At 36.3% G+C, this 27,419-nt stretch overlaps 1 protein-coding gene across 2 annotated transcripts; it reads left to right on the top strand.

Moving 5' to 3' along the window:
• The first annotated feature begins 8,867 nt into the window (after positions 1-8,867).
• LOC140863248 (uncharacterized) lies at positions 8,868-17,978 on the top strand. Of its 2 annotated transcripts, none has more exons than XM_073266537.1 (15): positions 8,868-9,213; positions 10,483-10,894; positions 10,972-11,116; positions 11,207-11,280; positions 11,618-12,140; positions 12,365-12,405; positions 12,473-12,541; positions 12,628-12,728; positions 15,436-15,514; positions 15,607-15,705; positions 15,795-15,863; positions 15,991-16,040; positions 16,826-16,907; positions 17,041-17,135; positions 17,348-17,978. In XM_073266537.1, the coding sequence occupies exons 1-15, from the start codon at positions 8,897-8,899 to the stop codon at positions 17,448-17,450; spliced, it is 2,259 nt and encodes a 752-aa protein (XP_073122638.1). In that variant the 5' UTR covers positions 8,868-8,896; the 3' UTR covers positions 17,451-17,978. The 2 variants fall into 2 exon arrangements, with proteins under 2 accessions (XP_073122638.1, XP_073122637.1); XM_073266536.1 differs by having other exon boundaries at positions 10,972-11,097; positions 11,176-11,280; positions 17,348-17,977.
• Positions 17,979-27,419: the final 9,441 nt, after the last annotated feature.

Genomic DNA, 27,419 nt, shown 5'->3' with positions numbered 1-27,419 from the left:
TTGAGCTGAAACTTTAATTAGAATCATTTTCCAGTTAACCCTTTGGCATGATTAAAATTAAGCTTTTGATCAACTCTCCGGTGCAACTACTATTACATCCCATTTAATTCTATAATTTGTATATAATATAATTAATTAATTAGGCAAGTGCAATTTTCGGATTCAAAAATGTAAATATCAATAAAATGAATTATTATTGAATACTGATTTTACGACATTATCTATTATAATTTGGAAGATAATTTTTTTTTATCGTGCATATTTCTTCTACTGTATGTTTTTCATTTTTCTTCCCCTGTTCTCTCTGTTTCCCCTCTCCCGCAGCTTGAGGTGAAACAGAAGTATGTATCATGGAAAGCGGCAGATACAAGGAAGGCTATAAAAGAAGGGAGGAAGCCTCTGCTAGGCCCGAGAGGTAACTCCCAGGACTTTTGATGTGCAATGTTCTGTTTCTAAGTTTGTGCTTTAGTACTTATATTAGTTACCAAACTTAGAAACTTAGAGCCGTTAGTGGATTCCCAGGCTGGGTCAAAAGTATAAACATATGCAGTGCTAGGCCCGAGAGCTGTAATTTTTTGTTGCAGAATTTCTTGGTTTTGTTTATTTTGAAGATTACTTTTCTGTAATGTTTATCTCATTTTTATGGTAATTTAAAAGTTTTAATCAATGTTTCAAGCTTGTGATGTAATTTTCTTGGTTTCTGTTTCAGGATAGATGAAGAGTTGCCATGCATTTTTTGTTTATTAGATAAAAAAATTCTAGACTTTATCATTGGATCATGCTAAGATAAATAATTGCTTTGGTTCCAAGAGGCATTATCAGAATATATGAGGAGGTGCATTTAGAATTTTGAATGACTGTGAGATTGCGTGGCTCTCACTGAGATGGTACATAATATAAATTATTGATTTTGGGGGATTTTTGAGTGGTTAAGATTTTGATTGTTACCAAGAATTCACAAACTTGGGATTTTCATTGGCAGCGAACCAACGAAATTGAAAATCCTTATTGTGCATTTTATTTTCTTTAAGATATGGATTCTTTCCGAATGCTTTCCTGGTATGAGATTTCCACTCTATCCAAATTCTCAAGAGTCAAGACACGTATTTATCCTCATCACAATTAACTTGTACTGAATGTTTGATGTTTGCCCATTTTTCTTGAATTACATATTGATCCCTTTGGTAGCAGTCAACTGGAAAATATTTTACAGTATATAATGATTTATTTAAATCTTTACTTGGTGATAAAATTGCATTCTTTGTTTGGCTCTTGTGCCAATATGATCTCAATGAGGTGTGGGGCTTCTCGGTTGACATTTGTCAAGCTTCTTCCCTGTTCTGGAACTTCCTTATGTTCCATGTTTGTTGTGACTCTGAAGCACTCTGTATTTAGGTTTTTTTATGTTACGACTTTGTAACTAAGCTTAATTTTTATGCTTTAGAATTTTGATGATTTAAAATTTTTTCGTGAATATATATACTCTGAAGTATGCGTTTGAAGAAAGATGTATTCATAAATTTGGTCCATGCTTATAAACAGAAACTACTTTGAATTTGAGGTGTATTTTTTTAAATAAAGTAATTAATAACCTTTGCTGATCTCAAAACATCTTTTACGGTGACACTATTTGGAATCTAAATTTACTTTAAAACAAAGGTTGTTTATACCTCCCCATCCAAGTAGTATAAGAATATTACATTTTTTTTTCTTTTTTCTCTGTGTAAAGATCGATTAGGCATGTAAAGGAATGTAATGCTTTAGTTTTTTTCTACTTATATTTGTTGCAGATTTTTGTTGGTCACGGGGATTCAATAAATGAAATTAGGACCCAGCCACTGAAACCATCACTGGTGGTGTCAGCAAGCAAAGTAAGTGTACTACTAAAAACTTGTTCTTGTATATATGCCAGTCTGTGGCTTCCAGAAAAAAAAATATTTTATATGTTTAATTATGGTTCTCTGTCAGGCTTTGTTCAGTGTTGATATTGTATTCTTCAAGAAATTGCTGATACAAATTGATCTACAGGTGCATAGGATTTTAGCTTGTGAAACTATGGGATCAGCAACTACCAGTTGCAGTGATAAGACAAGAACTTTGACATGGCCGAGATGAACATGAAGAATTCGATTATTTGTTATATTTGAATGATTTATAATATTTAAATATTGTATATTAGATTTAATTTTCAAAAATTTTGAACATTGAGTGATAATATTGAAAATTTGTGAATTAATTTTTTTTTTATTTGAGAAAAGACAACGCTTTTTAAATGTTGTCGTAGGTGGAAAAAGCGTTGTCTTACTAAAAAAGACAACGCTTAAAAAGCGTTGTCTTTTCCAAATATCACAACGCTTTTTTATGCGTTGTCTTTGCTCAAAACGACAACGCTTTTTAAAGCATTGTCTTTGACCGCGGCCTTTTACAATATTGGCTACGACAATGCTTTTTTGTGACAAAGACAACGCGGAAAAAGCGTTGTCGTTTTTAGATACGACAACGCTTAAAAAAGCGTTGTCGTTTCCAGAAACGACAACGCTTTTTCCGCGTTGTCTTTGAGCGTGGTCTTTTACAACACTGGCTACGACAACGCTTTTTCGGGGACATTAACAACGCGGAAAAAGCGTTGTCTTTGACCATTTTTCTTGTAGTGCGGGCTATAGACGAGGAGATTGAAATCCTAGTCCTATCAAAGTTATAGCTAAGTTTGCGGGTAATTATTGGGGCAAAAGCAAAACCGGGTATAAAATCCAGAGGTGTATAATTAAATATCCCAAGGTAGGTGTGTTTTTGTTAGAGGACGTTGGAAGGAATGGACACTTGAAAGTGATAATTGCACTGATGTGTAATTGGATCGCTAAGCAGTCTTAAAACGGATTCTTTTTACGTTACATGTAAATGGAATAACATTGCACACATTGCACACATACACATTCACATTAAACCGAAGATGTATTATGGAAATTCGAGAGCGTTTGTGATTTTGGTTTGTGTTAGAACTTCTCTGAGGCTGCGAATTCTCATGAATTCTTCCTACTTTTGTTTGTGTTTGCATGTTTGTTACATTGTCAGTCTTGCTCGAGGGCGAGTAAGATTTAAGTATGAAAAAACTGATAATTACATTTTGTATGCATATTTTTATGTCATTTGAATACTTATTTTACATGCATTCATGTTTTCTTATTGGTGTTTTTATGAATTTTAGTCATATTTCATGCATCGTTTCTGCATAACATTTCCCCTGGTTATTTGTAGGAAAATTACAAAAGGCTGAAATTTTGGAGCAGAGTATTTCGTGCTTGAGCGCAAAATCCTGTCGCTCGAGCGAGACCGATTGACAGAGAAAAAATTATAGAGTATTACTCGCTCGAGCGCAACTTCTTACCGCTCGAGTGAGGTGGAAAAACAAGAATTTGGCAATATATTACTCGCTCGAGCGTAACTTCTTACGCTCAAGCGAGACGGCGTGCAGAGTTTTGATTTTTGGAAAATTCTTGTTCGAAAAGAAATCTATATTTTTGAGATCTTGGGCATATAAATAGGATTTTTCCTATCATATTTAGGGTTACACACGTTCCAGAGGCAAGAGAAGGCGACTACAACATCTCGGAGTGAAGAATTCTATCTTCTTCTTCCCTTCTTAGTTTTTATTTTTAATTTTCTTGTTGAAAAACTTGAGTTGAAAATTATGTTTAATTTGGAGTAGTAGTTTCTTTTCGATTGAGGCCACGAGATTGGGCCAAACAGATTGTTGTTGAACAAGCGGATTTGATTTGGGATTTTTAGATTTCTATCAAAATTATTGATTATTGGATTTATATTTTGTCTTGTGAATGATCTGACCAATTATTTTCTTGTATGTTAATTGATTCTAAGTCGACCGATTAGAAATTGATCTCGATCACTCCAATAATTGACATATGGTTAAACCGACTAAAAAAATTATTCGGTTTCAGTTTGCGGTTTTAAGTGAAAATTGAATTATCACAAATATTGAATGCATTCATGTTTGATTAGAATTATTAATTAATCCGTCAATACTTGAATAGGTTTAACAAATTCTAGACATAGACTGTTAAACAAGATAGGATAATTCGTCGTGATTTAAGATTAAATCTGGATCCTAGATCTTCCACTTGTTTGCATGATTTGTTCGGTACTTGCATATGTTCTTGATCGAATCTCTCGTTATTGAATTTCATTCCAAATTTCTTGCAGTTGCGTTCTTATTTTAATTTATTTTATTCATAATTTAAGTGCTAATTGAATTTATCAAATCACTCTTTTATTGCTTGCTCTAGATTAAGTTTAAATAATTATATTTTGGTATTTATAAAAATAAGTATCTGTGGGTTTGACACTTGGACTCTTTGTCCACTTTCTATAACTTGACCTGATACGCTTGCCAGTATTATTTTTAAACCGAATTTTAAGCGGTCAGTACCAAAGGACATCAATTGTGTTGACAGGAGACAGGAACCAAAGACATCAGTTTTGGGACATTGACAAAGGTCAACTAATGATGGCCCAACTGATATCCAAGCTTCTCAACCACCCTGGATTGAAGACTGCTCTATCAAGAAGAGTATCATAAAGTCATCAGTTCCTCTATACAACCTTCACGAGCTTAACAACTCATTCTTAATCTTGAGGGGGAATCAGATTTTAAAGGAACTGATCTAGGGGGACTCCAGTTCTGCAGGAAGAAAATCAGTTGAGAGTACATCAAGTGGTTATTTTTCTACGTTCTAAAACCAATCATCAGAGCTTTACAAACAGATTGATACAAAGAATTGCTGGTTCCACCGAATGTTTCCTAGACATATTTAAGATAGCGACCAAATACCTTATGACACTCAGTAGAGATATGAATATTCGAAGGTATTTGACCAAGAGGAGGAAACAAATAAGCAAAGCAATCACTCTTGAATATGATGAAGATCATCCCAAGAGCAGAATTGAAGAGAAGAACTTAAGAGTCGTACTTAAGCTGCCAAGACTGCTGTTTGATAGCAGTTCTAGAAGAATTCAAGAAATGATTTTTCCCAAAGATGGGATTTTATGTTAAGGTTTTGCCAACACCAAAAAGGAGGAAATTGTTGGAACATTTAAAGTTTCGATGTTGACAATATGATTTAGAAAAATCATATTGAGTATTGAACTTGCTCATAATTCACGACTGAACCACTTAACTGAACAAATTCACGACTGAACTACTCAACTTAGTTGACTTTGACCATGATCAAAACTGAAGTACTTGACTAGTCAAGTCAACTGGACTAAACTTGTAGTAGTCCAGTTCTATTTTTACAAGATTAATTGACTAAATGTGATTGGAACAAGTAAAACATAATTAAGAGATTCTAATTATGTCAAACGGACCAAGAAATTGGATCCAAAAAGTCCAAAAGTGGTAAATAGGCTTATTTGGGCTCGGGTGGTTCAGAAGGTCCAAACCCAAGCCCTGTAGAGATCGGAGGGTCCGAAGAGTTCGGAAGAAACGAAGGAGTTCGGAAACTACGATGTGTTCGGAACTTTCGAAGTACGATCGGAGCTTCCGATCTCAGTTAGGCCATGCGCATTATCAGCGTGTCAACTCGCTTGGACACGCAAGAGATTGGAGCTTTTGAAGAAGATTTCGGAGCTTTCGATTGTTGCATTTCTGCAACGTGGCTGGCATATGCGAGTTCGGAGCTTGCGAAGAGGAGTTCGGAGCTTACTAACTCTGTCTATAAATAGGGCATTCGGGAGCCCATTTTGACTTGCCAATTCACTATTTCAAATCTCGTTTCTTGGTTAGTTTAGAGGCTTTCTAGCCATCTTTGGCAAGGGGCGGGGCCTTGGAGAGGAGTACAGAAGTTGTAGCGGAGTTGTGCCCAAGTTCTGGGGCATTCGACAACAAAGAGCTGAAGACGGACGGAGATATACTCAAGATCCTATAAATAGTTTAGGAGTATCTATTAGCTTAATTAAGGCTTTTAGATGATGTATAGTGATATAGTAATCTTGTGATTATAGGCTTGAATAATAGAGCTGGTTTATCTTGCCTAGTAATATTAAGGTACGAAAGTACTGTTTGAGATACTCTGACTGAGTATGCATGTATTATATGTTGTATTGTTTATATGGCATGATTTTATCTACATATATTATGTCATGTTATTATGCTTCATGCATGATCATCTTGAGTTTGTACCCTTGTAATATCCTATAGTAGGGTTCTTACTCTATCCTGTTAGTGGATGGTTGTACACGTAGATTCATGATCAGGTCACCTATATCCACTCTCAAGTATGTGAGCCACCTCCTGGTGAGACGGTGCAGAGTGCTACATATCTAGCGCCCGAGTATGTTCTTGATTAGATATTCTTGACCTTGAGTCTTGGTAACCCGTACACTTGCATTATGCACATGTAATATTGTATACTTATACTTTCGTACTGAGCGTAGTTCGCTCACGTCCTTTATTTATGTGTATTGGATACCCTATTTGACGGGACAGACCTCAGGCTGGATAATACAGGAGATGCTGGGAGATCCTAGATGCCGAGTTTGTTAGTGTGAGGAGTTTGCCGTCACAATGTTTGTGTATTGTTCTCAGGGGTTTTGGTTTTGGAAATATCGATATGGTTGTATTAACTTAAGTTTTCAGATCTCTTTATTTTGGGCTGTATAACTTTAATTTAATTTCCACTGTTATTTATCTAATTATGTTTGATTTGGAATTATTTCATGCTTAAGTTTTAATTAGTAGGTGATCACGGTGCGGGTCACTACAAAACTAAACTGCTCCAATGAACTAAACTGAAAAATCACGATTGGACAGCTACCTAAACTGATCAGTTGAGCCAAATCTTCAACTTAAGTCATCAGTCTACCTCAGCAAAGGATAAAATTTTTCGTACAAGACTGACACCGCAGAATCTACAGATGTAACAGTGTACTCCGTGTCAGAGTAAGTATGAGGTAGCAGGCAAGACTTTCAACAGCTATAATTCAAACCAAGTTACACATTGGGCGCTATAAATAGAAGATCAGTTGAGGCCAACAACAAGTGTGGTGAAGAAGGAGAGAAAGTGACACGAGAGCAAAAGCAAGAGATCAACACAAGATCACTCTCACACACCATTCTCAACTGATCAAGCACACTTTTCATAGAATATATTTGATCAAGTGTACGATCAATTTGGCTAAGCTATTGAGTTGTAAAATCATTGTAATAGATCAATTGAGGTGCTGCAAAACTCTATGTAAATGAATCAGTCGAGGACTGCATTCAGTTGAGCTGCTAGAAGTTCTGAGATAGGCAGTGGGTAAGTCCTAGTCTTGGATTGGAGTGTTGCAAGCTGTTGTAATACTCAAAGTTTTCTAGTATAAACTTTGCAAGTGGAAGGGACGACGTATGAACAGTTGAGTTTCCAAACATCCAGAAACAAATACTCGAGTTCTTAAATTTCATTCGATCCTTCCAATTCATTCATTTTGATACATGATTTTAATATGTCAGTTAACCTCATTTTGCACAAATATATACTACATTTGTTGGTCAATTGATATGGGACAATCGAGAAATGAGCAGTTCAGTTGTCAACCTCAACTGAACTCAAGCATCAAGTTTAGGAAGTGTTGTTCTAAACCGATCCCAACAGTTTTTTTAAGAACTCATGATGTCTCTAACGTTTGCTTGTGATGCAAGTACAATCCACGAAATTATCTCTAGATCTGCAAATGTGAACTGTGTATTTTTCCATTACGCGCCCAAATTGGATATATTTGGATCTTTTGAAATCGGGTAATCTCTCTTAGTTGACCGCATCGAAACAAACAGAAGAAAACTCTAAGAACGAACTCATTTTCAAAACGGGATTTAGGTGAGATTTCGCAATATACCTCTAATATAGTCAGATTTTAATACATTTAGTATTATAATTTTTAAAACACTTTTCTATCTGACACTAATTCAAAGTTCTAAATCTATTTATATTACACATAAAATAAATATATAACATATTTTTTTATTTAAAGCAACTTAATTGGTTTTCTGGAATATTTATTTAAAAATTCTTAACATTATTTTCGTGAGATAAATCACAAAAACTCGTCTCATAATTGAGGTCTAAATGTCGACCACTGTGTTTGGTGGAATACATTTGGAGGGAATTTGTTGAGATTTGGAACTACAAATACTGTTTTAGTTTGATAAAATAGGATTTCAAAATGAGATTGTTATGAGGTGATTTTATTTTAATGAGATTTGAGTTTTAAAAACAATAACATAATTAAATATATAAAATTTATTCATAAACTTCAGGTATTTTTTAAAAAATTTACAAAATATCATTTATTCAAAATCTATATAATCAATTTCCAAGATTATATTTTAAATTATTGTCAAACATAAAAATGAAATTTCAACTACATGAATTTGAAATATTTCAATTTTTTATACATCCAAGACTAAATTGTTGGACATTATTTTGTACAATCAATATATATATATATAGCTACAAAACACATCCAAACTCTCTTCCTACTAAGGTAGTGTTTGAGGGAGCTTCTTAGAAGTACTTCTCAGCTTTTCCGTTAACAAAAATCTATAATTTTGTTGACAAAAAGCTGAGAAGTACTTCCTACAAGCTCTCCCAAACACTAACTAACAAATTACATAAGCACACCCGTCACCATGCCATAGGTCAATTGCCACGTGGCGGACGCCCCTATGCTCCACAAGTCAATTCGATTTTTATAAAAATAATAATTTATTCAAATGAATAATCAAACTAAAACCATAATTAATTAATTAATACAATTAATCTTTCCATTATTATTATTATTTTACTACAAAATATATATATATATTTGGCCACTCCACCACTCCACCGCCAGTTCCTCCTCCATGGACGGCGGAGGTGGCCAGAGCTTGCCGGCTGGTGTGTACCAGGAGCTTTCCTATCGATTCCGAACTCTGGAGGCGAGTCAGAATAAGCTCAAGGAACAGTTCGACGTTATCTTGCAAGAGAAGTCGTGTGGGACTAATTGCAGGGATTCCGAGCAAAACGAGGTGGCGTCGGATTCGGGCGACGTGGCGTCATCCCATGGGCTGGCATGCGTTCCCGGAGCTTATTTTTCGGAGAGTCCTTACAAGAGAATGTTGGAGCACTTGGGTCATGCACTTTACGTTAGCGTAGCTGGCACCGGAGAGATAATTTACTGGTACAGATAACTTGTTTGAATAATTGACCAGCTGAAAATTTGCAATCGTGTGTATGTTCGATGGTTTTCTCCTTCATTTATTGTCATCCGGTTGTGTTTGACTTGGGAGGCGTGCATCTATGTATCATGGATAGAATATGCTGATATTATCTATTTCTGATGGAATGAGGCATTTTATTATTATTTTTGAATAATTTGTTTGTGGAAGATGTAGACTATTTGAATCCGAGTCTGTTGTGTTTCTTCTAACGCTCCATGTTCTATGTTTTTTTAAAATTTTTTTATTTATTTTTTATTTTTAGTACTTATGCAGTAGTATTTATAGATTTTAGACTCGTTTTCGACACGTTTGGATCAAAAGATTTTTCGATATGAACTTTAAAGATCTTCTGTTTGGATCCATGATTCTGAAAATACAAAATACCAGTGTTTTCGTGAAACAAAATTCCAGTGCTCTTTATTATATTTAAAGTATTGGATTGAACATTGAGGATTTAAATAATAATAATATTATTATTATTCCAGTGATAATGATTTGATTAGTTGAATCTGTTGCAAATTTCTTTCTGGTGTCTTATATATAAACTTGAAGGGTACACGGATTTCTCATAACAACTATAATTAGATTTATTGGGGTTGTATATGCTTGATGTGAGCGGTGAGCCTAATGCTTTTGGTTGGTTTAAATCTTCTCATTGGTCTGGCAAGTTGTCTCCATAATTTAATATTGCTGGTCCCAAGCCTAGATCTAATGTTGACTATGAAAACGGATAAAGAACCAGGAATTTTTTGGGGAATTCAATATCTCTATAAATTTGAAAAACAAAAACGAGTCTATGGACATAGATTAATACAGCATTTAAAAGACTTCTCTTATTGATCTACCTAAATGACTGAGACCAAAGGCCATGGCGGGGGCAGAAATTACAATTAGGATGGACAAAACCAAAAACTAAAAAAATTATCTAATGTAGGAAGTGAAGTAACATTTTATTTGGTGTTGATATTAGAAATTAACTTGTAGAGAAAATTGTACGATTGGGAGGGAGCAACCGCCCCTGCCAGCTATCCATCTCACTCTCTACCACTAGGTCGAAGGCTATATAGGTAATGATGATTGTTTTCGACTTATCTCTGGACTGCCTAAAGCAAGTAGAACAGTGCATGAACTTGTCCGAATTAAGGATGATGATGTCGGTCGATAAATGGTGCAAAAGACGTCATGATCTTTTATATTGCTTGTCCTAAAGGACATATCTTTTTTGGCAGGAATCGTGCAGCCGAAAAGCTTTTTGGATATAAAGACTATGAAGTTGTTGGAAGAGTTGTTGAACTTCATTATGATGAAGAACACCATCAATCAGCTGAGGATATTACGGAGAGGTGGAGCACTGGAAAATCTTGGTCTGGTCAGCTCACTCTTAAAAAGAGGACAGGTCAAAGTTTCACTGCGATGGTGACCAAAAGCCCATTATATGAGGATGATCAGCTTGTTGGTATCATCAATGTGTCAAGTGATGCACATATTTTTAATAACACGAATTCAGAACATTTGAGAACACATCATCATGATGAAAACAACAAACCTCAAGCAAGGGGAATAAATAGGAAGAAGACTCAACGGCACCCTCAGCCAAAAATTGCAGCAGCACCACAGCTTGCCTCGTCTGTTTCCAATTTGGTGCCTACTGTTGTGAACTTATCTCTATTTCTACCCCAAGTGTTTTAGTTCTTCACTCTTGTCTTCCACGTCATCAGGCTTCAACATTGCTATTGCGTAAACGCGGTGATGCAGCCTGCAATACCTGTATAACTACTGGAGAGAATGAGGAGGCAGAAATGCAATGTGAACCTACAAAAGCAGATAAACCACCAAGAGCACCTGTGAGCTTTAGTCCTATCAGTGAGTTAAGTTTATTTTATCAAAATAAGATGATGAATACAGTGTTAATTTTTTTACAGATGGCAAATTCCATATTCAACTTATCGATAGGGAATAGAAAAGGTCAAGCAGAGAGCTTTGAGCAGGAGAAGTCAACTTCTGAATTTTCCCAGCCTTCGAAAATTGTAATTTTCTATTCAGTTTTGCATTCTGCACACATAGACAGCGTGCTCTGTTTGTAGTTATGATTTGTTTTACACTTTGAAGCAGTTTTCTCCATCCCAATAATCTGGCTCAACTCGATTTATCTCATTTATTATTAGTTTTCATTATATTGAATGTTCCAAGACTCATAGCACTTTCTTCACCTGCATGTACAGGGTTACCATAATTTAGCCTGTATGCTAGTTTGGGTAGCTTATCTAATCTTGTTTTGCACTTTTTAGATAATATAGCTGACAGAAAACCATAATTTATGTGTAGTAAACATATTTCTCACAAACCTTATATCTCTAACTGCAGGCTGCAAAAGTTTTGTCAAAATTGCATATTGGGGGCATCAGCAAGAAGTTCATAGATGAGAACAGTCAGAAAAATAGTTCCAATGATTTTTCGAAAAACAAGGAAGTCGAAAATGAGACATTTTCCCCAAGAGCTTCGATGGAGCGTGTAAATAATCTTGATTTTAGAAATCCTGAGGATAATGCTCAGATACAATCTCGTAATACTGTCGCAAGAAAACACCTAAACATGCATTTGAATCCCTCAAATTCTTTCAAGAGTTCCCATGTTAGACCCTTTTCAGGTGAGTATGATAAGTTGCTGAAAATAAGCCTTCGAGTGAATCACAAAGAGCCTGTGGAATCAATGGAGGTAGAGGATGTATCACCTAAACGGGCAAGTTCTCCAAAGTTCCTTGGTTCAGAAGGAAGTGATGGCATTACCCATGGAAGTACGTCAAGCAGAGATAGCAGTGACTCACACATGGTTGTAGATTGTGAAATTCTATGGGAAGATATACAATTTCGTGAAGAAATCGGGCAAGGTGAAATGAAAGAACTAATCGTTGAAGCTTAAATTCCTATTTCAAAAATGGGGATGCATTTATGATTTTAGGCCAAATTTCTGCATTATTGGAAGTAATAGTTCTTTGTTGTCATGTAAAATAAGGAATTTTTTTTTTAATGTATTGAAGTGTTTCAACTTGTACTCAGCAATGCTGGTCTTGGAGCTCTTGGTTAACTTTGATATGATGGTGCTTCATTTCAGGTTCTTTTGCGGTTGTATATCATGGAATCTGGAATGCATCGGTATGTTTTCAAAGTCATGGGTGTTGTGATCTTCTTTATGATGCTTATTTTTTTTCGTCATTTTTAGGATGTTGCTGTTAAGGTTTATTGCGGGAATCAATACAATGAAGGGATGTTGCTGGACTATAAAAAAGAGGTAGGTGCCCTCTACACAAATTGGTCATTGTTTTACGTGATAATGCAATAAGAATAACTTATAAATCTTACAACTTGTGATTTTAGATTGATATAATGAGAAGACTAAGGCATCCAAATGTACTGCTCTTTATGGGGGCTGCATGTTCACGTGAAAAACTTGCAATTGTCACTGAGTACTTGCCCAGGTATACATGTGTATATATCAATTATTATCATGCATGCTTTGGTTTTGAATAAGTAGAACAAAGTTGTAGGATTGATAAGCTGATTTTGCACCAAAAACAAAAGCTGGTGGCATCGATATTATTCAAGTATCTAAAAACATACAACCTCCCAAAAGTTACATTTCCATCACTGTTTTATAGACAGCTACACACCTACCAATATTAAACTTCAGAATATCTCTATTTTGTTAGTGATGGGATGATAGAGTTATATTGTTTGGTTTATGTGATAGGATAATTTATATTATTTATCAAATGGTACATAATATGATTTTTCTGTTTATAAATAATGTTGGTTGATTGATTAAAATAGTGTTTCGTTGAATTAGAAAAATAATAAGTTTTAACTTTTTAAAGAATCAGATAAATTTACCTTTTAATGTTTTTAACCTTTTTATTTTACTCTCGCTCCCTCCCTCCCTCCCTCCCTCCCTAAAATTATCCTTACAGCTGCTACTGCAAGCTCTATGAAATGCAATAATACAATTTGTCAAGAAGCAAACAACTAATATATATATTCTAATTTATTAAATTCTGTTTAGAATAAAATATAATACCAACTATTATACTCACGCTAATCTATTACTATTTAATAACTTGGGTCATGTATAGAAACTGATTTAATCTGCCAATGTGAAATCAAATTATATATATATATATATAAAATATAAATATATATATATATATATATATATATATATAGCTCTTCTACTTCATATAAACCATATGCAAATATTAACAAGAAAGATGGAAAAAATGACATGTACAGAAAGGGGGAAAACATTTCCCACGAATCTATTTGGAAAACCCCTATATAAGTCTCAAAAGCTGATTTTCCAAAAACCAAAATTTACGTGACACACATTGTCTGTCTCTATCACTAGTTCAAATAAAAAGGTTTATCAAAAATAAATAAGGAAATTTGTTTTTTAAGTCTCATATATTCACCTCATTGTGATTTTAGTCTGTTAAGTTATCCAAGACATAGTGTTTGTGAGAGTTTTTAGGAAGCACTAACTCTCTCAAACACTATCTAAGGTCCCGTTTGGATTTGGTAGACATTTTTTTAAAAAAGCATTTTTTTAAGCTATAATTTTTGGCTTTTGAAAAAGCTCTAATTTTGACTTAAAAAAGTGTTTATTTAAGCACTTTTTTGGTCAGCCAAACACTTTATTAAATAGTGCTTTTTTGGCCTGACTTTTGAAACCAAACGGGGCCTAAATCTATTAACTTCCAATTTTTGCGATTTTGGCCAGAAAATTTTTAGGTCGCTTGAAGTTGATAATCATTAAAATTAGGGATTTTTTATATTATCCCACTAAAAAAATAAAAAACCATGTGATAAAATGCACAACTTTGGAGGGAAAAGTTTATATAATTTCACTCCAAGATTAAATAAGAAAAAAATTTACATAAAAACTTTAATTGTGGTTTGACGTAATTGGACGGAAGTTGGATATAAAAATTTCCCTCCAAAGTTGTGTATTTACTTGGATTTTGATTTTTTAAGTTAAATGGATGCAAAATAGTGAGATCCAATTTGGATAATTTTAAAAAATTTTAACTTTACCACCAACTATAAGTTTTGAAAAAAAAAACAAGCGATTTGTTCTACTATTCTTATCAACATCACACGTTCGATTTTCATTGATTGCAAGAAATGCAATTTTTGGGAGGGAGATTGTTGGGGTGCACTAGTTGTCCTTGTTGCGTCAATTAAAACATGGCGCTTCAGCTGCTGTACAATTTTAAAAAATTAAGTTGCATTGATACCACAACTATAACTTTCGGTAACAAGCAGTTGAAGCGCCACGTTTTGATTGCTCGACCAAACGAAACAGTTATTTCACACTAACAAAAAGTATAAATGTTGGCAAATATAATTTTGTAAGTTTAGTTTAGCGTCAAAGATAATAATTTAAAGTTAAAACTTCGTGGGTTACACATGCAACCTAAATTAATGGACTTAATTTTGCACCTAATGGGCGAGTTTAAATAACTGTAGTTCTAAAATTTATAAAAGCGACATCAATTATCAGTTTATCTTACTAATGGTGATATAACATAAATTAAATGTCATATGTATGTATATAAACACAATTTTGATCCCCACACGAAGGTGTGCAGGAAATCCATGGGCGACGGTTGTGTGTTTCTACCCTAGCAGACGTCCATGGATTCCCTGCACACATTCGTGCGTGGTATCAAATATATATATATATATATATATATATATATATTATTATTATTATTATGTCGGTTTGGTTTGGATTTTTAGATCTAAACTTTGATTCAAATCAATTTTTGGGTTTGGTTAATATCAATCGAAACCGTGATCGACCAAAAACCTATCAAAACCAGCGATTTGATTTGGTTTTCTGGTTTGGTTTAGTTTCTACTCACCCCTACTTAAATTTACATATAGAAAAAATGTGAAGGAATTTTGGGAAAAAATTTTTTGGCGTCGCATGCCGTATCCAAAGTAGTTATAATATAGTATTGATATGTGTATGGTGGTGACTAAATATATGATGGTGGTTTCCATTGCATATAATCAGAGAATTCAAAACACTTCATAAAACACAAAGACTTCACAGTAATTATATATCAGATATGTCTAATGTGGTGACTAAAATGTATGACAGTGGTTTGCATTGCATATAATCAGGGGAAGTCTCTTCAAAACACTTCACAAAAGCAAGCAATCACTTGACATCAGACGACGCCTGAGGATGGCTATAGATGTGGTGTGTCTCTACTCAAGTCAATCATTTTCCAAATTTATGTGTTTAAGTATCAAGTGATACAGCTTTTATATGCTGGTTCTTCCTGGTTGCAGGCCAGAGGCATGAACTATTTGCATCACAGAAATCCACCCATAGTGCATCGGGACCTAAAATCATCGAACCTTCTGGTTGATAAAAGCTGGACGGTCAAGGTATTGTTGGCTGAAATCGGAACTTGTCATCAAGTTATTTCGATTATAATGTACGAAGGATGTCGAAAACACTAATTACATTGCCTTAGGTTGGAGATTTTGGCTTGTCAAAATTGAAGAATACTACTTTCTTGACAGCAAAGTCGGGAAGAGGCACAGTTGAGTTACTTTCCCTTTTTTGTGGGGATCTCTGATGTTTTTTCATGACTTTGTTACATTGTCTTGGTTATGAATTCCATTAATTCTGTGCATATCTTATTTTATCATGCTTTGTTATTGCCTCAGCCTCAGTGGATGGCACCAGAAGTTCTCCGCAATGAACCGTCAACTGAGAAGTAATTATTTTCTAGTGATTCTTCAATTTTCACATAAAAACACATTCTTTACTGCAAACAGCACTATGTTTGCTGAGAGAGGAGACCTCGCCAATATCGAGCACAGTTTCTTCCAGTTACATTTAAGTCTTGGGGTACATCTGATGTATGTTATTTAAGTGAGCTAAAATGACTTAAAATAGGCATAATCACTCGAGTTTGCAGGACTGGTGATTTTAAACTGAATCAATTGAGAAAAGCCCAAGAGAGTGCTTTGAAGCACCCCTATATGTTTGGACCTTCCTTTGTTTACTAGAGTTTGGCCTAGTTTGGCGCTTGTATTGTGTGGAGACTGTAGGAAATCTTGTTAGAATCACATTTGACAAAGTAGTGTCATACTGATCGATCAAGGGGAGAATGGTGTTCAAAAGTATATGGATGGACCGAAAAGTTGTGGCTTATAATTTAGATTAGGCTCCAAATATGCCTGCTGATTCAAACATCTCTCATTTAATCAACTCAGGAAAGATAATATTAGTGTTTGTTTGGATGAACTCAAGACTCATTCGCTTATACATTCCAGTTAAAATAGAATAAGATGTTCGGTGGAGCCAAATTGTAGATATATTTTGGGTATGGTCTTAGAAATCATTGTGATCATTTAGTGTCGGTTAATTGATTAACCTGACTCACAGCTTATAGTCTTCACTAAAGCCAAAGCTTGTAAAGTTGTCGTTTAGGTACTCCGAAACATCGTATCTTATAATTTCAGTTTCTTGTGAAATTTATCCTCGTCTTCTTAACAGGTCAGATGTCTACAGCTTTGGTGTCATTCTGTGGGAGCTAATGACTGAATGTGTTCCGTGGAGCAACCTCAATTCCTTACAGGTAACTTTCCTCCAAACCGAGTCCCTGCCTGGTATCCGTCAATGAAACATTAGCCATGATCTTATCTTGAATCTGTACTTGGCATGTATTTGTTCCTCGATGTTTCCTTACTCATTAAACATCCTTTCTAAAGGTCGTTGGAGTAGTTGGCTTCATGGATCACAGATTAGACCTTCCCAAAAACATTGATCCTCAAGTATCCTCCATCATTTCTGACTGCTGGCAAAGGTATTAAGACACTTAAGTGGATGAGGGGGTAGACAAAAAAAAAAACAAAGTGATTTATATTAAAACTGCAAGTTTCCCCGTCCCCCCTTCCCCGAAGATCGTGCAGTTTACTTCCATCCATGATCACCTTACGCTATTCATATTGATCGTCTTTTGCAAATGAATCTATATAACCTTAACATTTTTTCTGCTGAACTCCATTTTGCAAACAGTAACCCAGAGAATCGTCCATCGTTCGAAGAAATTATACATAAAATTACAGATTTGGTCCGGTCAGGTGCTGGGATCACAGCCAGGTCAATTTCCATGCCTTGAAAACTATCCAGTCGCCTTGATCGCCAACACGCAGAGGTTCCACGCCCTTGTTTCTGTAATGACATGTATTCATATATGTACATGGTTTTCGGTCTTTTCCAAGCCTTTGATTTTTGGCTAGACAGGTAAAAGTTCACTAACTTATCCAGATAGATGGTAATGATTTATTCATTACTTTCCTCGTTTGGAATATACGACAGAAGCAGAATCCCAACTCATTTCTTGAGTAATGGAATTCATTTACAGTCTACCCAAAGTGAAATTTTGGGTAAACCCAAAACTATAAACATCGAAAAAGACTTTTTTTATTTGGGAGAAAAGAAGAGCAACTGTTTTCTAGATACAGGGACAGTTTTAGCTTTCTAGTAAATGAACTTTGAAGGGTGAGTTTGGATACACAATTGTAGCTTTAAATTTAAACACAGGTAACTAAGTTTTTTGTTTTTTGAAGTGTTCTTACTGGGAAAAAAAAACCTAAACGATTTTGGCAAAATATTTTTTTTTTGTGTTTGATATGAGTGATAGGATAAATAAAAGATTGATTATATTAGAGATAACAAGATTACTAGATTATTAATCAAAGGTTATGTAATATAAGATTGTTTGGTTTAATATTTTAAATATGTTGTTAATTTCAAAATATTACTGAATTTACTATTGTACCGTTGATAAGTTTACTTATTGTTAAATAAGATTATAATTAATTTTTAGTATTATACATAGAGAGTTTTTACGCTCCACTTAATTCTTTTTTTTTTTTTTTGAGAATCATTGTTAAAATACTCCATCTCTGAGTTTTACACTCTAAATTGACATTAATACCCTTTAAATGATTGTATTTATTTTTGGTAAATTCATTTGTAGTCTCCATTTTTAAAATAAGTTACAAAATATATAGGTAAATTTTTATATCATATTAAATAAAGAAATATTACACAAAAATAGTTAAAAACTAAATATTTCTTTCATTTCATTTTAAATAGTATTTCACCCATGAGATGTACAGAGTGTATCTCGTATATTATATGATTAAACATTAGATAATACGAAAAGTTTGACTATGCAATTAAAACGTATACACAAATTAACTTGACATTGACCGATACATTTAACATGGAAAAAACATTATTACAAATTATTAAAAAACTTACTTAAATATGACATTTGTCGTTGAGTTTTCCTGGTTAGTCGTTACCATCTACATCACGTATTAAAAGTTTGAGACCCTTAGGATTTGTAACTCTGAATAAATGAATATATAGTTGGTCATGACTCAAACCAGGTTTCTTCAAAAAAGTTCTACATGAAATAATGATTGTCCTTCACTATTAACACCGGAAAAGGTGGGTAGACATGTCAACTTCTTCCTACTGGGTCTTCCCTTCCACCGTAGCCTATATTCGAGGGTCGGTTATCAGCACAAAGAAAACTTGTGAATGGGCGTTGGAAGAGTTTTCCGGCATGACCGATTCGACGCTCAAGTCATAATATGCTCATGAAAGGGAAGAACTCTAAAGTTTTGTGCAATGTATTGCAATGTAGTTGTATATTAATAATGAAACAAATCTGGTTATTTATAAGCGAACCCTAAGAAAGTCGTACCGACTAGGAAGATTTGCTTCCCAGTTGAATTTCAAAATTTCCTTCTTATCCAATATCCTTGCTTATCTTGAAATATACGGTGATAAATTGATAAGGAAACAAGATCTTTGACTGATATTACACCACTGCCTTGACATCACTTGCCTCGGTTCTGGCTCATGAATGTCCTTCTTTGAAAATTCATCTAAACTTGTCAAAAACTGTATTTGTGATCGACCCATGAATGGGTGAACCCTAGAGAATAAGACAATTGTATAGAAATTTTAGATGAATCTAAAAAATGTTTTCGTAAGAAAACTAAAACTTAGTAACTTTACCTCTCGATCGTGGAACACACATTCTATGCTGAAAATTTCGTTCTTATTGGACTTAGGTTCATACCGATGAACCAAACGGAGCTTTATAGCACGAAATTTCATGGACTGTGAAACCTCATAGATTGCACTGAACATGGGTGCTTCGAAATATCGGCTGGTTTAGTCGTCGTGAAATGGAAAAAGGAATCATTGTATTTCTTTTGGTGTTATTGATTCTCTTCTTTTTTAAAAACAAATGTTTAGATTAATATTATCTCGTAATATCATCAAAAATGAATTAGACTGTTTAAAAATTTTAAATTTAACATTATCTCGTAAAAATATTCTGCTATTTTTTAAATATGATGTTATATATTTTGGTCTTACTGCGCAACATTTTTTAAAACATGCTGTTGAATATATCATCTAAAAATAGATTCTACTGTTTAAAAATTTTAATTTAACATTATCTCATAAAAAAGATTTTGTTTTTTTAAAAAATATGTTATTAAATATTTTCTGGTCTTATTGTGTAACATTTTTCAAATTTTCAGTTGAATATATCATCTAAAAAAGGATTATAATTTTTAAAAAATTTAAGTTTAACATTATCTCATAAAAGGATTCTGTTGTTTTTAAATATGTTGTTATATGTTTGACTGAAAAAAGTTTCTTCAAAAAAAAAGTCCTACATGAGATAATGATTGTCCTTGACTGTTAAGACCGAAAAATTGGGTAGACCTGTCAACTTCTTCCTATTGGGTCTTTCCTTCCACCGTAGCCTATATGCGAGGGTCGGTTATCTGCACAGAGAAAATAACTCGTGAATGGCCATCAGAAGAGTTTTTCGACGTAACCACTTCGATGCTCAATTCATAAGATGAAATGACCCTAACTCTCTACTTATAAATAAATATGGGAAATTTTTTTTTTATTACTTACTAAATAAAAATATGTACATACATGCCCATACATATATGCACAGAATAAATAGATTTAAAAATAAATAAATTAAATAAAATTTGCAACCTTTAATAAATTAAATATCTGAGTCAAACATTTAATAAAATACTGTCATAAGCAAAATAAATAAAGTTTGCATGCACTGAAAATTATTAAATAAAATGAGTAATACTTTCAACCACTGAAAATAAATAAAAGTATAACATGCTGAAATATTCAAAAACATGCGTAATGACTCAGACAACTATCACGGTCACGGGGTCACTGCATGTCCGCTCATATCTCCTCGCCGCCGGTGGGTACTACGTCCTCCTCTACGTACTCACCTGCACCATACCAGTGTAGTGAGACTAGAGGCCCAACATGCTAACATAACAAGGGTTTAAAATAATTTAAATCACTTTAATACTAATATATAACATATACATGAATGAGCATGCTTAAAAAAATATCATGACATAACATAACTTAAATATCATAATCATACATAATACATAAACATTGTTGAGAAAAGTATTTTCTAACATCGCATGGTTGTATCCATAGTGTAACCTTAAATCATACATCAAATACTGATCAGCCTGGGAAACCAACGTACGTCGCGGTGACGAATCACCTCTTAAATTGGCAGTAAACTGCCCTTCAATAGTTCACATATGGGGACGAATCCCCCTTAAATTGTCACACTACTTCAACTTCCAACATAAAATTATTTTCTTTTGCTCAACATTAAACATTAAATCATGCATAAAAATTATTTCATGAATGCATGTACTTAAATAAAATGTGTGTCCTTCATATATATTTAATTTAATTTTTATGCTAACATATAAATACTAAAATAATATTCATGCATAAAATAATTAAATATATATTTAGGACACATGCAATTTCTCATGGTTTGTACTGAACTGCTGGCTCTAACACTCAAGCCCAATTTCTTAAATTCTGGCCCATTAACACTGAGACTGGCCCATTAACATACTTAAGCCCAACATTACATTTTTAAGCCCAATTAATTAATTAAAGCCCATTAAAAACATTCCTGGCCCAATAACAAACTATTCTGGCCCAATGGGCCCAAAAGCCCAAAGACTGGCCCAAAAATTTCCATGGGCCTCAAGGCCCATAAAAATTAGTGAACTCACTTAATTAATTTAATTAAGCCCAAAAATAATTAAACTCAACCCAAAATAATTAAATGGAGCCCAAATAAATTTTGAGATTTAATTAGGCCCATTAAACACTTAATTAAACTTAAAACTTAAAAATAAAAATACCCGAGCCCGACTAACTTGACCCGGACTCGGACCCACTAACATAACCCATGACTTACTGGACCCAACCCGGACCCAAGAACCCGACCCGGATCGCCCAAACCCTAACCAACCCGTGACCCCCCCTCCCTTCTTCTTCTCGACCGCGAGAAGCAGCCCTTCTAGGGCTGCTGCCACCCTGCTCCGGCCGCCCCTGGCCAGAGCCCCGCCGCCCAGACGTAGCCCACGTCTGGGCGGTCCAAACAAGGCCCTAACCCCAGCCCCATGCAGCCCCAGCCCCCTTAGCCGAACCCCTTCCTCCGAAACCCTAGCCTGCGCACAACTCGACCGAATGCCTCTTGGTTCCAAATCTGGGCTTGTTTGGCTCGAGCCACTCGAGCCATTCGAGCCTAGACTCACCTTAGGCAACCTAGGGACCTTTACCAGCAGCCTAGACACAACCATGGCAAACCAAACGTGAACATGATCAAGAAACACAAGAACAAATGCATACAACCGAACCGATCCCGTTTTTTTCTGAAAATTTTTGAAGAAATTCTGATGCTCACGCACACACACACATAATAACTGATATGTCACGAAAAATAGAGAAAAAATCATGCCTTGCACCGAAATTTGAAGAGAAAAGGCGTATATGACGATTCCGGGACGACGAGACGATGATCAACCACCTTAGAGGCTCGAAAAATCAATCTTCCTATGGAGTTTTCTTGCTAGAACGATGAAGAAGATGATGGAGAAGTGGAATGGCGGCTGGAAGCTTCAAACGTAGGGTTGGGGTTTGATTTTTGGGTGTTTTTTTGATTAATTAGAATATAGGGTAATTAAAATATTAATAAGGGTTTTAAATATACAATATATATAACTAAAAAAAAAACTCTAAATAACAAGTACAATCTGATACCAAAAATTAAAATCCCGAAATAAATATTTAAGGGAATTTTAAAAATACTAAAAAGTCAATATTTTGGCTTATTTTGAATAAAAATGGACTCCTAAAATTATATAAAATTAACTACTGATAATTTTGAGGAAATAAAACTCAAAATAATATTTTTGGGCTCTAAAAAGACTCATAAAATAATTTGGATAGAAAGTTGTCATCTCGTCCGTCCACGGTCCCGTCTACGCGATCAAAAACAATTAATTTCCAGAAATCGTGAAAATCACTAATTATGGGTTTAATGCTTAAAAAATAACTTAAAACATGCACAAATAATTTCACATAATTATTTAACCCATAAATCTAAAATTTTAAATAAATAAATTTTCTAATTATGTATGCGAATTCACGTATTTAAAATACCGGGTGTTACAATTCTCCCCCCTTAAATTGGATTTCGTCCTCGAAATTAAAGTACTTACCCGAACAACTTCGGGTAGCGAGTCCTCATATCTGCCTCGGTCTCCCAAGTAGCTTCCTCCTCCGAGTGATTCAGCCACTGGACTCTGACCATCGGTATGACACGCGTCCTAAGCCTCCGCTCCTCCCTAGCCAAGATCCGTATAGGCCTCTCCTCAAATGCTAACTCCGGTGTCAACTGAAGAGGCTCAAAATCCAACACATGTGACGGGTTCGAGATGTATCTCCGAAGCATGGATACATGGAATACATTGTGCACTGCCGCTAGCCCTGGTGGTAGAGCTAAACGGTAAGCCAACGTGCCAACTCTCTCCAAGATCTCGAATGACCCTATATATCTCGGATTAAGCTTGCCTCTCCAGCCAAACCGCACTACTCCCTTCATAGGTGACACCTTCAGGAATACGTGATCACCTACAGCGAACTCCAAATCTCGTCGTCGAGTATCTGCATAACTCTTCTGATGACTCTGAGCAGTCCTCATGCGATCCCGAATCTGTGTCACAATATCAGCTGTCTGCTGCACAATCTCAGGTCCAAGTAAAATCCTCTCACCGACCTCATCCCATTGCACAGGAGATCTGCACCTCCTCCCGTACAATGCTGCATAAGGAGCCATACCTATAGACGACTGAAAACTGTTGTTATAGGTAAACTCCACTAATGGCAGTCTAGTCTCCCATGAGCCCTGAAAATCGATGACACAGGCTCTCAGTAAATCCTCAAGAACCTGTATCACCCTCTCAGACTGACCATCTGTCTGGGGATGAAAAGCTGTGCTGAACAGTAATCTGGTCCCCAATGCTGTATGCAGACTCTTCCAAAACGCGGATGTGAATCTCGGATCTCTATCGGATACGATAGACACTGGTATGCCATGCAGTCTAACAATCTTTTTGATGTAAAGCTCTGCATACTGTGTCAAGGAGTAAGTAGTCCTCACCGGTAAGAAATGAGCTGACTTGGTGAGTCTATCCACGATCACCCAAATAGCTGTGCAACCTCTGGCACTCCTCGGTAAGCCAACTACAAAGTCCATCGTAATATTCTCTCATTTCCATTCCGGAATAGGAAGAGGTCTAAGAAGTCCTGCTGGACGCTGATGCTCAGCCTTGACCTGCTGACAAGTCAAGCACTCTGACACAACTCTCCCGATGTCTCTCTTCATCCCGGGCCACCAATACAATAACTACAAATCTCGATACATCTTCGTACTTTCGGGGTGAATGGAGTACGGAGATGTGTGAGCCTCTCTCAACTGATCGATGTTCGGTACCCACATCCTACCACGGTACTGAACAATGTCATCCACAACTGTATACAGAAGATTACCCTTGGCCTCATCTCTCTGTCTCCATCGCTGCAACTCCTCATCAGTAGATTGTCCATCCCTGATCCGATCTCGCAGAACTGGCTGCACCGTCAACACTGACAAGCTCGGTGCATGACCACTCGAGTAAAACTCCAAATCAAACCTCTGAATCTCACCCTGCAGTGGTAGCTGCACTGACAAACATGATACCACTTCCGACTTCCGACTCAAAGCATCAGCCACTACATTAGCTTTACCCGGATGGTAGCTAATGTCACAGTCGTAATCCTTCACCAACTCCAACCATCTCCGTTGCCTCATGTTCAACTCCTTCTGAGTGAAGAAGTACTTGAGGCTCTTATGATTAGTGAAAATCTTGCACTTCTTGCCATACAGATAGTGCCTCCAGATTTTCAAAGCGAAAACCACTGCCGCTAACTCCAAGTCATGCGTCGGGTAGTTCTGCTCATGAATCTTCAACTGCCTCGACGCATAAGCAATAACCTTACCACACTGCATAAGTACTACGCCTAAACCTAGCTTAGACGCGTCGGTGTACACCACTAACTCCTCGTGTGGTACTGTCATCGCTAAAACAGGTGCAGTAGTGAGTGCTTCCTTCAGCTGATCGAAGCTCCTCTGACAGTCTGAACTCCAAATAAACTTCGCGTTCTTCTTGGTTAAGGAAGTCAAGGGTACTGCAATAGAGAAAAAACCCTTGATGAACTTCCTATAGTATCCTGCCAAAACCAAGAAACTGCGAATCTCTGAAGCATTCTTCGGAATACCCCATTTCTGCACTGCCTCAACCTTCGACTGATCCACTACAATCCCATCTCTCGAAATAATGTGGCCAAAAAATGCAACCTGCTCGAGCCAAAACTCTCACTTGCTGAACTTGGCATACAAATGATGCTCCCTCAAAGTCTGCAAGGCTGTCTGTAGATGCTGCCTATGCTCCTCAACGCTCCTAGAGTAGATCAAGATATCATCAATGAAGACTATGATGAACTGATCAAGATACGGCTGAAATAACCGGTTCATGAGATCCATGAAAACCGCTGGAGCATTGGTCAACCCAAATGGTATCACCAAGAACTCGTAATGCCCATAACGTGTCCGGAAAGCAGTCTTGGACACATCTGCCTCTCTAACTCGCAGCTGATGGTAACCAGATCGCAGGTCGATCTTGGAGAACACCGAAGCTCCCTGCAACTGATCAAATAAGTCCTCTATCCTCGGCAGTGGGTACTTGTTCTTCACTGTGACCCTATTGAGCTCTCGATAATCGATGCACAGTCTCATACTGCCATCCTTCTTCTTCACAAATAACACTGGAGCTCCCCATGAAGAAAAGCTAGGACGAACAAAGCCTTTCTCTAATAATTCCTGTATCTGCTCCTTCAACTCTTTCATCTTGGTAGGAGCAAGTCTGTATGGTGCCTTAGAGATAGGCACGGTGTCTGGCACTAAGTCGATGCTGAACTCCACATCTCTCACTGGTGGAATTCCTGCAACATCCTCCGGGAAGACGTCCGGAAAGTCATGAACCACATCTATCTCTGATAATGATCTGCTAGGTGATTCTGTGGCCGTGACAATACTTGCTAGAAACCCCTGGCAACCCCGTCTCAAAAACTTCCTCGCCTGAATAAGAGATATCACCTGAGAAAAATCACTGCTCTGAGATGCATGGAAAGTAAACGGGTCGCCTTCTGATGGTTTCACTGACACTGATCTCCGACGAAAGTCAATCGAAGCTCCATTGACTGTCAACCAGTCCATACCCAAAATCAAATCAAAACCACTCAATGGCAAAACCACCACATCTGCTCGAATGGAGTGTCCCTGAAGCTCCAACTCCAGTTCTCGAATGACCTTCGAGGTAGAAATAATCTGTTCTGATGGCATAGTAACATCATACCCTTTGTCAATAATCTCAGGTGTGATGCCTATCCGCCTGATAAACTCCAGGAAGATAAACGAATGCGTAGCCCCAGAATCTAGCAATGCAAACGTGGAGTTGCCTCCGACTAGAATTCTCCCGTTGATCAAGGAGGTGTCTGGGTCTGCCTCCTCTGCCTGCATGACAAACACCCGTCCAGTGGTGTTCTTCTTCCTTGAGTAGTTGTATGCCCCATTCCCTAGCTCCTTGCAGTGGTAGCAAACGTTGGAACCGATCAAACACTGACCTGAGTGAGGCCTCTGATACTATGGGCACAAGGGAACTACTCCTGTCTTAGGGGCCCCGCCCCTCTGCTGCTGCTGCGGCTGGCGCCCCTAAGGCCTCTGCTGCTGTCCCTGCTGATTCGGGCCCTTAGACGGCCCAGTCAACTGCTTCTTCGCAGAAGGCTGCGAAGATGGTCGATAAGCTCCTGGCTGGAACTGCCTCTTTCCTTGCTGTTACCTCTGCATCTTTAGTCTCCCTTCTTCAGAACGCAATGCTCTGCTGACTGCCGCCTCATAAGTAGTGACATCCAACATGCGAACGTCATGCTTGATGTCATCCCGCAATCCACAAACTGTCTCAACTTGTCTGGTGCACTCAGCAAAAGAGGCACGAAGCGACACCCTCTCTCGAACTGGGTAATGTAATCCACCACATGTTTCTTTACGTAAATCGACATGCATAACTAAGTGTTTTAACATTAATGCTAACTTAAATTCTTAAAAGTAAATCATGCTATAAACACTTAAAACTTACAGACCGGTAGCGTGGATTTCTGAGCTCGCATAGCAGTAATGACCCCTCCAAGGACCGTGCTTTGATAACAACTGAAACGATCCTAACTCTCTAATTATAAATAAATATGCGGAAAATTTTTTTTTATTACTTGCTAAATAAAAATATGTACATACATGCCCATACATTTATGCACAGAATAAATAGATTTAAAAATAAATAAATTAAATAAAATTTGCAACCTTTAATAAATTAAATATCTGAGTCAAACATTTAATAAAATACTGTCATAAGCAAAATAAATAAAGTTTGCATGCACTGAAAATTGTTAAATAAAATGAGTAATACTTTCAACCACTGAACATAAATAAAAGTATAACATGCTGAAATATTCAAAAACATGCGTAATGACTCAGACAACTATCACGGTCACGGGGTCACTGCATGTCCGCTCATAGGTCCTCGCCGCCGGT

The sequence above is a fragment of the Henckelia pumila genome, chromosome 4 (assembly GCF_033568475.1).
Source record: "Henckelia pumila isolate YLH828 chromosome 4, ASM3356847v2, whole genome shotgun sequence".
NCBI classification, from domain to species: domain Eukaryota; kingdom Viridiplantae; phylum Streptophyta; class Magnoliopsida; order Lamiales; family Gesneriaceae; genus Henckelia; species Henckelia pumila.
Note: the sequence above shows the minus strand (reverse complement) of the source record. Positions and strands in the feature narration are given on the sequence as shown.